The sequence below is a fragment of the Epinephelus moara genome, chromosome 14 (genome assembly GCF_006386435.1).
Source record: "Epinephelus moara isolate mb chromosome 14, YSFRI_EMoa_1.0, whole genome shotgun sequence".
Lineage (NCBI taxonomy): Eukaryota > Metazoa > Chordata > Actinopteri > Perciformes > Serranidae > Epinephelus > Epinephelus moara.
The window spans coordinates 1,985,736-1,998,302 of record NC_065519.1 but is presented as its reverse complement, the minus strand read 5'-3'; the positions used below and the strand labels follow the sequence as shown (position 1 = coordinate 1,998,302).

General features: G+C 41.6%; 1 protein-coding gene across 3 annotated transcripts in view; it reads left to right on the top strand.

Annotated features, from left to right (window-relative positions):
• The first annotated feature begins 4,067 nt into the window (after window positions 1-4,067).
• Window positions 4,068-12,567, top strand: part of sfxn5a (sideroflexin 5a) — a 44,563-nt gene continuing 36,063 nt past the window's right edge. For all 3 annotated transcript variants that reach the window (XR_007571040.1, XM_050062156.1, XM_050062157.1), the window contains exons 1-3: window positions 4,068-4,266; window positions 8,342-8,410; window positions 12,397-12,474. Coding sequence is in view for 2 of the 3 variants with exons in the window: in XM_050062156.1 (XP_049918113.1) it covers window positions 4,219-4,266; window positions 8,342-8,410; window positions 12,397-12,474 (195 nt within the window). In the remaining variant the exon portion in view is untranslated. The remainder of the gene's footprint in view (window positions 4,267-8,341; window positions 8,411-12,396; window positions 12,475-12,567) is intronic.

The window sequence follows — 12,567 nt, the reverse complement described above, 5'->3', positions numbered from 1 at the left end:
ACCATAGCCACATGACTCAACGTCGCCACAACAACGAGGCTGTAAAGCTGCGTTCGGCAGTCGTAGACTTATTTAGCCACCTGTTAGCATCCACTTTTTTTAAGACGCATAAAAGCTTCTAATATTTACTGATGTAATTTATGTCGTAGATAAAGTGAACGTCTCTTCAGCTTGTGTGAACCACAGACCTTATTTCAGACATCCAACAAAAAAAGCTTCAAGACGAAGAAACAGGAAGTGCTAACATGCTAACTCATTCCTTGGTCACTCTGGACATGCATTGTCTTGGCGCTGTTATTACCTCCCATGGCGGCTTAAAGGTGACACAACTCTGTCCCCCAATTCCACGATCGTACCTTATATATTCAACAGTGATGGTGCAACATTCCTGCCTTGAACAGGAAGTGTAAAAGGAGCTATTGAGTTTTGTAGGTCTGTGTGCGTTCACGTTGGCGGCGACTGCTTCATACCCCGACTGCCATGTTTTAAACCACTTCCTCTTATTGAAACGACAGGAGGCTGCCAGTTGCTGCTAGGTGGTGCGAAAGTAGCTGAAGGTGCCAGAGTTCATTAAGAAGCATCAAAATAGATCGTTTATCAAACATAGTGCCAGAGGGGAATCCCCTGGATCCCCTGACGAACGTCCGGGCTGAGCCCAAAATGTCTTTAAATCCCAGAAACACCCTGTGTTCACGTGCGGGGCCTCTGACTGGCCCCTGACCTCCTCACATTTTGGCCCCGGGCAGTACGAGTTGAGTATCTCTGATCTAACACTTCATTTTCCTCGTCGGGGTTCGGGGCAGGTTTGGAAGAAGAAAGCCATCTGTTCACTTTTTACCTTGTGTTGATGCTTTATGTTCGATCACTGCACAAAATAAACTGTATGCATAGAAAACGAGCAGTAACAGTGACTTCCTGTGAAATGCCAAAAAAAAAACAACCAAGCCTTGAAATGTAATCTGTGGAGCAGATGGAAACACCTTACAGTATTCTGATGCCACTGTTAACAGCATTTGTGGATGTTCTTGCACTACTTATCCGTCAGAGCATAACGAACATACTGTACCTGTCTGTCCATGTCGGGATAGTTAGATCTACTTCACTCCGTACTGCACTTTCTAACCGCTCTGTGATTTAAGCACTTGGCCAACTTCGACACCACGACGACGATTTGAGCTTGAAGCATACAAAAAACATCCGAAACCGTCTTTGTCATCTGAGTTCTGCTGTGCGATCGCAGTATCAAGTGCATAGATGACGTAGAGACATATTCAGTGTGACTCGGCACTTATGAATAATTAACGTCCTCTTCCATGTCTTCCATTTTTATTTAAGTTTCAACTGATTGTATTTTGTCCTCGAGTGTGTAGCCGGTGGAATGTGCTTAAGGTAGTGTGTGAGATTGGAAAGTTTACAATTCGTGATGCAATTCTGTTTCACAAATTTTGTATATTTAATAAAGAATATTTTGTGTTTCTTGCTCACCGTATGTTTGGTTGTTAATCTTTCTTTGGGCTGTGTGTGTGTGTGTGTGTGTGTGTGTGTGTGTGTGTGTGTGTGTGTGTGTGTGTGTGTGTGTGTTCCACAGCACTGTCTTTGTTTGATTCAGAGTTTGTTTCTGATCATCAGCTCCATTTTTTTTTCCAAACACAAGTTGGTAAAATATCTGAGTTTATTTGTCTTTTTTATTTGCAAATGTATAAAACATTTTAGTAATTATAAACTAAAGGAGCTTCTGATTAGTTATTTTCCTGTCATCAGCCCTTTTTTACACAGAGATGGTGCTACAGAGTCCCTTCTTTACACCTCCTCTGCATTTTTACACAGAACCAAACAGCGGCGGCATCATGTGGCTCCAGTGTGTGATTGTAGACAACATGCTGACATCGTGAAATCAAGGTGTGACATATAACACAACAGCGTCGGCCTCTAGTGTGTCATGTAACATACGTGTCAGCAGCTCTTTATAAACAATAACAATGACATCACATGTCAATAACAATCATTTAGCGTCCCTGTTATATGGCGGCTGATCTCGTCCTCTGCTCGGAGGGTAAGGAGCTCCTGGACCTCAGTGTTTTTACCGTTTGTGGACATTAACTGCCGCTGTTCTTTCTTTGAGTTAGCTGCTAACTGCTAACAGCTAGTCTTTAAATCTCCCTCAGTGGGTCACTCGCATAACACCTCATCAAAACATCACACCTGTCCTGCCTACTGTCAGGTTTACAGAGTGCTGAAGGGATGACATTTTTTTAGGCCGACATGGAAGTTAGCGTCGCCCCAATCTGGAAATCCATCGGTTCCTTTACAATCTACAATGTAAATTGCAGAATCTGTCTTGAGAGATTAGCATCGCCCTGGTTCATTTTGGATTGTTGCAAAAAATAATCTCTGTGACAAACATTTGTAACACTTACAGGTTTTATTCAACAAGATAATCTTTACTAAGAAACACCACTTCATGATTTTTGCAGCCTAAATGCGACAGCAGCAGTAAAAAGCTAACTGTTATTACAGTAAACAATAAACTCGCCTTTAAGGTCAGAGTAAAGATAAGGATAAAAGGTAGATAGGATTGAGTAGGATAATATTTGTGGATAGGCGGGAAGGTATTTTACGCCACATCTTTTTAAATTTCCTGAAAGAGTCTTTGGTGTAAATCGGATTTTATCAAGCTGTAAATTAGTGAGAATCATTTACTGCAGATTTTTAAAGACAGCCTGCCTTCTGTTGTCGTCTTTAAAAATCACCAAAATTACAGCATTTATCACAGCCACAAACTGTAAAAAAATAAGTAGATAAATAGTTCAAATTTCCAACGGTCCTTGGACACATCGTGTGCAACAAATGCTTCTGTCAGATTAAAAAAAAAAAAAAAAGAAGTGTCAAATCATTTTTTAAGCACCGGGGAGGGAATTCTCTGTTTTTTATTTTGGCTGAGGGGAGGGGCACACAGATTTAAATTGCTGTATTTTTTATTCATTTTAATGTTTTGTTTTGTTTTGTTTTTAGAAAATTTGCCTCCTTGATTTTGGCACTAAATGTTGGCACCTTTTAAAGACAACTTGCCTTCCAGATTTAGGTGACTTTCCAATTTTTAGTGTTGTAATTCTGTTGGGTTTTTTTTGTTGGAAAACATGTCTGTTTTCCAACAAAAAAACAATCACCAAAATGACATCATTTATCACAGCCAGAAACTGTAAAAACAGAAATTATTACTGGATTTTCAAACTGGTCCTTGGACACATCGTGTGCAACAAACACTTCTGTCAGAAAAAAACAAAAAAAACATCTGAGTTTAAAATACTGATGTGTCATCAAAATCACTTTAATCCACGTCTCATTAAAAAATTAAGAGTGAAAAACTTAGTTTTTCAACTCCAGGATTTCATCTCCAACTTTTAACTTTCAAACATCAAAGGGTAAGTTTTAAAAATCTAATAAGTCATTTATGGTGGAGGGAGGGTCATGGACTTTCCTCCAGTCACTCAGGGAGGGTGAAGGGGAAATATTTGGAGCTTTGGGGAGGGTAAAAAAACAGAGGTCACGCCCCAGCCGCCCCCTCCTCTGATATATAAAGAACAGTCCCTTAGTGTCCATGATTAAAGACAACTCACCACACTGTTATAGTTATTTCCGTCACAGAGGATGAACAGAATGATACAGATGTGAACATGTGGAATAAAATCAAACACTTCTGTTCTTGATGTTCTGCTGCTTCTTGTGTTGTAATGAGTTTGAGATGTTCATGATATTTTGTCCACGTCACCAGCACAGGTTTTATCTCAGTTTGACCACCAGAGGGCTTCATCTACTCTGTAAACTCTCACAGCTTCTCTCAGAGCGAACACATGAACACATGAACACATGAACACATGAACACATGAACACACACCCTCTGTAAAACTATAACTGTCTCAGTTTATCACCAAACTTTCACCCTGTTCACTTCCTTTTTAAACTCCTGTAAACACACCGTGTGCTCCTGGGAAGTGTAGTCCTCTAACAGCAGCTTCAAACCACATCCTGCCCGAGAGAAACCACATTACCCATCATGCAGCGGGGTCAATGAACAGCTGAGTGTTGACCGCGCAGCAGCAGCAGCAGCTCTGCAGCCTGAAGTTTGATCAAACACCGTTTTTATAACCGTACAGAGGAAGAGGAGGAGGAAGAGGAGCACAGCTGTGTGTGTGCGCGTGTGTGTGTGTCTGCAGCAACATGTCTGAGTATGACACCTTCCAGCTCGGCAGGTCCCGATACGACCAGGTACTGTGTCTAAACTTTCCCTCCATGTGTTGAGTCCAGGCTGCAGCAGCAGCAGCAGCAGCAGCAGCTGTGTCACCTGGTGAACAGGTAAAGGTGTGTTAACACAGATAATCACATCATCACAGCTATGAGCTCTGAGTCTGTGTCTTACAAACAGCTGCACACACTCACTGTGTGTGTGTAAACTACAACACTGAAGCTTGTCAAACTCATCCAGTACATTTACTGTTGTTTTACATTAACTGAACTCTGAACCTTGCTGTGTGTCAGTGTTCATGTGACCTGCTCAACTTCACCTGTAAAGTCCAGTTCATGAGATTTAAAGATTAAAATCTGTGCAGCTGACTCAGTGTTAACTTCATGGTACAGTCCTTAAATGCACCCGAGGCTCTCTGACTGCTGCTAAAGTGCTTTATTGGTACCTGGATAAAACACCGTCTTCATCAGGGTGTGAGATAGAAACAGGTGTGCAGTGTATGAGCTCATGTGAGCACCTGATGTTTTTACACCTGCCCACACAGAGCTTTGACACACAGCAGCACTCTGTTGTTTCCTCACATCATTTAGAGTTTGACCTTTGAACGCAGCGTGAGGTTTATAATCCATGGATGTGTGAAGAGACCTGGATCCAGAGTTAAAGGAGGGACCCTGTTATTACTGAGGGTGCTTTCACATGTAGTCCTTCTTAAACAAACCAAACTCAGACCTCTTAAAGTGGACCAACAGAAAAAGGGCTCAGTGTTCACACTTTAGCCCATCAACATATGATATAGTTTTCTTTTTACTTTGACGCGGTGCTGCAGTGAGGTTATGAAGCTGCTCACTTTCAGATGAACTCAATGTAGGAGGAGAACCTCAGTGTGTCTGTGCTGCAGACCGTTTCTGTGTGATGTATTCTACATTAACATGTGGAGACGTGCAGAATCTTCATGGACCACACTCCTCCTCGTCCTGCGTCCTTACAAGCGTTACAGGCCGACGTGGTTTCATCTGTTGTTTCAAGCGTCCCAGGTCAGCGTCATGTGATCTAGAGGGCTGAATACAACAGTAAAGTGAACCAGTGCACTTTGTGTTCACAGTGCACTGGTTACATGAAGATGCACTGACTTGAAGTGACCTGAAGTGGTCTGAGATGGGTTTGCTTCAGAGGGTCTGAGTTCTCTTGGAGTGTTCACAAAATGCTGAGTCACTGCTCTGAATCCGTTCAGAGGGCTGAAAAGGACCAAGTGTGAAAGTTGCTCAGCGGCTGAAGAAGACGAAATGAGACATGTCTAACAGTAGTTGATGAGGTGGTGCACTGCTGGGTGGATGGAGACATTTACTCTCCTCTGTGTTCCAGTGCTCTTTAGCCGATAGGTGTGTTACACCCACTAAAGGTCTCAGTATAAGGAGTGACAGGAAATGAGGTCGGGGTTAAACAGTCCTTTTATTACAGAAGTTCCACTTCACAGTCTCTATTCTCTCACCTCACCCTCCTCAGGGTCGACCCCCGGTTATCACTAACAGGGCGGGGCTAAGCTCCACTGTCACACTGTCATCACTAGGTACATCCTGCCCTCACACAGCGAACACACATATTCAGAGTTTCCACACCTGATTATTTTTACTGCCAACAGTCGACCACGACACCTTAACCTGCTCTGACCTTCTGACTGGGTTTAACCTGAGAGAGTTGGTGATTCATAGGGCTGTGTGATCTGTCCTGAAAATTATATCATGATATTTTTCGGCTAAATCTCAATATACGACACATATCTTGATATTTTTATCTGCTTAAAGCATTTCATCAGTGTCAGGACTGAGAGACAAAATTGAACAGAACATAATGTTTTTGACCAAATACTCTCTCTGACGTGACACAGTTTTAGGGATGACTATTATTCATTTATTTTTGTCATAAAAATTATTAACACTAAGATTTTTTATTAATAATCATCAATAATTTGGATATAAAGACTAAGTGGTTGAAGGAAAGCGTTAAAACAAATAGAAAAGTCTAGTAGGTTGAATAATTCACAACACTTTGCACACTGTAATTACATGATTGAAAAATCAATAATTTAGCTGTTTTTCCCTCAAAGAGAAATTTGTTTTGTGTTCTGAGATTTTGGCAAGAGTGACAGCCAAAGTCCATTAAAACCAAAAAGTGCCTTTAATGGTGCAGTGTGACTGTTACTGTGTCTAAGCTGCTCAGCCAGTATTAATTCAGGTCAGAATAACAGGTTTATTAAAAGGTGTGTAAAATATAGAAACTAAACAGAGCATTAAAACGAATCAGTAAACTGTGAGAAAAGGAGAAAAACAGCTTTATTAAACAAGTGAACTGTGAAGTGCTGCGAGAAACACTTCATACTGTGTTTGTCATTAACAGTACAAACCCATCAGTTTTAGTGACGGTAAAAACATTGATTTCACAGTAACATAAAGTCGACACCCTGCTGCTGTTTACAGGCTTTTATAACAGGGAAATTCTTCCCAGTGTGGAACAGGATTTGTCCACATCTCAAGAACAGGTGAAACAAAATAATAATAATAATAATAATAATAATAATAATAATAATAATACATAAATTACATAAAAGCAGCTTTTGCATATTTTAAAATAAAAACTGTATTTTGAGGTTGTTTTTTTAGTTTTGAGTCCAGCTCCACTCCCATGACGTTAATTAATATGTCCGTTTTTTAGATTATTAAAGTGATGTTGTTTGTAAATGAATCAGTCACAGAGATGGAGCGCATGTTGTTTATTTTTGTTGTTGTTGTTTACACATTCAGACACTCATCTAAAACTACTTTTTTACAAACGTTTATTTACCTGTTTATAAGTAGAATAAGTTTAATCCAGAAATCCTAAAGATTCCAGCTGTATACTCTTACAGACTCAGCACAGTGAAGATGTTTCATTTATTCTTAATATCTTAGTACAAGTGTTAATGAAGCAGGATGCACATTTTAATTACTGGTTAATTTTATTACTTTATTTTATGCCCTTATTGTCACATCTTATAATTCTCTGCCCTTCACATCAGAGCGACTGTAACGAGTCACAGTGTCCCCTCAGGGATCAATAAAGTATTTCTGATTCTGATTTTAAAAGAGAGAGTAGGGGTAAATTTACTTTAATGTGAAATTCAGCCAAGAAAATAATTGTCTTAATAGTTCAGTATTTCTTGGATATATTCATGACGCAGAGTTTAAAACCAAACAATACTTATAAAACATATTCAGGGAGAATTTAAGGACTAATATCAGATCAAAAATAATGTTATATGACCAAACCTTTCTAATGTAGACATGAGGTCACTCAGACTCTGACAGGTCACAGAGGTCAGTGTGACACTGATGAGTCCAGCTGAAATGAGTCCCCTCTCCCAGTATCCCCAGTATCAGCTCTCACTGGTCAGGTTGGTGAGTCACTGGTGAATAATTGAATTTAACAGATTTTTAAAAACTTCCCCCACGCCGTGTTTTTAACCATCCATATGCTCAGGAAGTCACGAGGCGCCGCACAAACCAGATTTTCATCCAAATTAGCAGTTAGTGTAATTAAAGTGAAGTTGGGGAGGGACGGGCGCCGCTCCACGCCGAAACCATTCCTTCTGCTCCGTTCTGAATAATGATGGAAAGGTATTTCTGGCACAGTCATTATAGAAATTAATTGCGGATGGTGTGAGAGGATTCGGGCCCCTAAAAGATGCAGATAGGAAACAGTTTGTCGGAGGTATTAATGAGGAGGCTCCACCTGCTGTGTAGAAACAGCTGGCACGCTGTAATCTCACTGTTTACTGGGTGACAACTGGAATCTCTCCACGCCCACAGAAACCGTCCACGTTCAGATTTGTCTCCTTTATTTTAACTAAATTAAATTTATTTACCTTCAGATCAGATGAAAGTTAGATTTGCTGAAGTTTCCCATCTGGACTCGTTTCACTCAGCACACTGAAAACTTTAAAGTGTTTAGATGATAAATAATTGTTTACTGCTGTAAACAAAATGTATTTTTAATTAACTTATTAAAAATGAACGTGGCGTCTGAGATAATGTTTTTAACGATGGATTTCTTCTCCTCCTCTAGAACACGTTTTTCGGTCGGTTCAGGCACTTCCTGGATGTGATTGACCCCAGGACGCTCTTCGTCACCGAGGTAAACAAACTTATTTATTTTATATTTTATTTATTTAATGGATCTGATCTGATGAACGTTAAACTGAACCATGGAGGACAGATCCTCCTGAGCTGACAGGGACTGTGTGTCTCGTCTGATGGCAGTTTTTCAGGGAGGAACAGATGTTTTTCACTGTCCTCAAAGATTCAAGTCTGACTTTAATTTGATCAAGAAAATTCACATTTCCCTTGAATTAAAATAAAAAACTGTGTCAGAGGCAACACGCTGATTCATTTTTGTCCTCCAGCCAATGTGACACCATATTACTGGACTTTATAATAATAACACGTGTTATGTATAGGTACCTTTCAAAGCACTCAAGGACACCTTACAAGACACAGTGAAAGAAAACGTCTCATTTTCAGACGGGATTTAAAAAGGAAAAGGAGTCGATACTGTGAATGTCATGTTGGAGAGACTTCCAGAGTCACAGTAAAATCTGAAGGAGCCCATGGTAGTCCAGGGCAGATGGTGACGTGAGCTGAAGAGGATCTCAGAGTTCAGGAGGGTGTGTAGGTATGGAGGAGTTCAGGCAGGTAGGAAGGGGTGTGGCTTATGAAGGGCCTTAAAGGTGAGAGGCAGAATCTTGAAGTCAGTGTGACATTTAACAGGAAGTCAGTGAAGCTGCTGGCGAACAGGACTGATATGATCTGTGGAGGAGGTTCTGGTTATGATACAGGAGGCTGAATTCTGGACCAGCTGGAGTTTATGAAGACACTTGAGAGGACAGAATTTAAATACCAGATGTAACCAAAAAGTGAACGAGTATAGCAGCACTCTTTTTTTTTTTTTTTATCAGGGACCATGTACAGAGAACACTGGACTCAACAGAGTAAAGATGCACTGCACCAGATTATAGCTTTTTAGCTAGTTTCCATCTGCAGTCCCTGAGGCAGGCAAAAGAAGAAATAACTAAAGAAAAATTAAAATATTACAAAGAGACATATAAACAGACAGACTGAAACAGTACAAGAAAATAGAGCACATTGAAATCCATGAGACAACGCACACACAGCATCCAAAGTGCGAGTGCTCACAATTCCACAGAAAACAGTCATACAAGGTGCACACGCCCATACAGAGCGCGCAGTGCAATGAGGCAGATAGAACACCCACGTGTCTCATTTGGTCTTCATGTAATGTGTACATAAAGTACATAGTGCAAAATGAGAACAGGATATTCACAGGTGTTAAATGGCGATTAATCTACTACAATCTGAGGTGTAAACGACGAGCGAGGACTGTTCATATTTCGTAGATGAAAGTAGAGTCACATGTGGGCTTCAAAGGACAGTGGATGACACTCAGACTCTGAACCTGAGCGGACCTACAGATTTTGGATTCATCAGTGGTCGGAGAGAAACTGTGCGCTGAGCCAGAGTAGATTTAGTACCTACGAGGAGAACCTCAGTTTTATCAGTTAAATATTTAACAGAACAATTGCAGAGTATAAACCCATTCAGAACCAAACTATGTGCCAAACACAATAAAATATTGTAATGGTTGATTTCTACTCTGAATGCCCTCATAAGTTAATAACAATCTGTCCATCCCAGTGAAACAGAATCTTAATGCAGAAACACCTGATAGTAAAAATGACAATACAAAGTCTAAATAGACTTTTCTTGAGTTAATTAGTTTTTATAAACGTTTAACTCAAACCAGTGAATAAAGCAATGATTTAAATCACATTGTATATATCCTGTTGTATTTGTCATCATGACTCAAAATATCCAGAAGTGTCTCCAGAAAACAGGAAGTTGAAACCTCCTGAGATGAATATGGTGTGGACATAATCAATAAGATGCATTAAAGCTGATCAGAACAGTATTACATTCAGAGTCCTGCACCAGGTCAGCCACCTGATGGGTAAAAGTGATATTTCACCCCATCAGTTGTGAGGGAGGAGAAGTGTCTGTCGATCACTGATGACTGTCAGAACTGAGGTTTTGTCAACATCTACACATTTGCTATGATATACCTCTTGGGCACCAGTGACCAGGGTCGGTCCAGGGTCACCTGACCTGCGTTAAACTCTGCCTTCAACACAGGCTCATCCTGCTCGTGACAGTTCAGAAACATGTGGGTCACAACCTGAGAGAAACCCATCAGTCACCTCACCTGCTGGAAACAGGCGTGGCGTTGACTCGTCATGTTCAGAACAAGTGTTCTGTAGTTCCTCCACAGTTAGTCTCGCTCACCAGACCTTTCTCAAGTAAAGAAAGGTCTGGCTGGGCCGACTCTCACTTTAAGATTGGAGAAAAAAACGCCCCGGCTGCTTGTATTTCTTTCAACCAATCACAGTCGTTCTGGGCGGTGCCACAGCAACGGTGTGCTTGCAAAAATATTGCTGGGGGGAAACAGGTTTTGGTGTAACACGCCCACAAAAATATCACCTGCAGGACGCGAACCATGGCAGAAAAATGGCTACATCCCCGCAAGATCAAACACCGCAAAACTTAGTAAAGGACGTGTTGAAAACTGCTACACAACCGGAGGTGGTAGGGCGGGACTTCAGCGGGTGCCTTGTTCCGCCCAATGAGAGGCTGATCTATGCAGCGAACTTTCGCCCTATCAGACTACTCCACAGTTAACCTGACTGGTTTGACCTGTCGTCAAAGCCTGTAATTAACTCAGGCTGTTTGTGACCTGTTTCTCTGAGCATTGTCTGTCTCTGTCATTCAGCAGCCTCGTTATGTTCACATACACTACGTTGTCCTGCACTGTTGTGGTCACATGACGCTTATTTTCTTCCTCACCACCGACACTCAGGAGCTCCTGCACCCTGAGGTCTCACCACATCTCCACGTTGTTCAAATCCAGACTGTAGCTGAAGACATTCATGCTGCCATCACATGACTGTGAGACTGGTTTGCAACCAGTGACAGAATTTGATTCGCCCCGGTTGTTCTCGATCAGTGATGGGAAGGTTACTTTTGAAACGTAACAGGTTACAGATTAATTAATAGTTACCCTGTTAAAAATGAACTAAGTAATGTAACTATTTTAATTACTTTATCGAAGTAACTAACTTTTCTAACAAATGTTTTAAACTGCTGAAAAGTGTCCAGAAATAGTCTCTGCCAAAGAAGAAATAAAAAACTTCAGTCCCTCTCCAGTGCTTGAAAAATGATTTGCCACGCCCTTTTAAATAACAAACAGTCCCTAAAGAAAACAAAGGTACTCTCCCTAAATCCTCCACACTGGACCTTTAAACCTCATTTTAACATGTTAAATGTATGACCATATTTAGGTATGTCTCCTGGTCACAGAGCGTGGGTCGGTCGGTCGCTCTCTGCTCGTGGTCACGTCTCTTCAGGTCTTTGTTGTGTTGTGATTCTGTTCATCAGAGCTCTGCTGCTCTGGGTAATGAAGCTGTTAGCAGGCTCTTTGGTGACAGTAATAGCGGCGGCAGCTCCTGGGATGTGATGAGGTGTGGACATGTGGGGCAGCTGTGAGGGGAGGAGAGTGTGTACGCTCACACACACACTCACACACACACCTTGCACCCTGCTGGGCCGGCGTAGCCTCGACTTGCCCCTAATGACGAGAGAGGAGCAAGGATGGCCAGGATTTTGCATACACTCGCACACACACACGACCTTGTGTGCACACAAGGCAAAAGTGCACACCTAACAGAGAGTTAACAGCGTTCACACACACACACACACACACACACACACATGCTAAAGCTCATTAGTACAAATTGGGCCACATGACCTTGTATTTTGCTCGGCATTAGACGATGATCACACCACAGAAAGCTGCTCATTACCCTTTAGGAAACTCATTTGTCAACTGAAAATCAGCATGAAAGTTTTAGTGAAACACAATTATGGTGCGCAGCGAGCCGTGTGGCGTAAAGAGTGGAGTACAAAAACATCTGTGGAGTGACTCAGACTCTCCAGGAGAGTGTTCTGACTTCACCTCCCATCTCACTGACTCTTTGTGTTTGGTCCAATCAGAGACGTCTGCAGGAGTCAGTGGAGCTGCTCCACCGCTTCAGACAGGGAGCTCTGCCTCCAGGTGTGACGGACGCTCAGGTAAACACACAGAGTTCACACGTGTTGATTGGTCCACTGAAGGGCTGAAAAACCAGCTGTTAATGACGTCAGAGAAGGAAGGAGAGCCGGGAG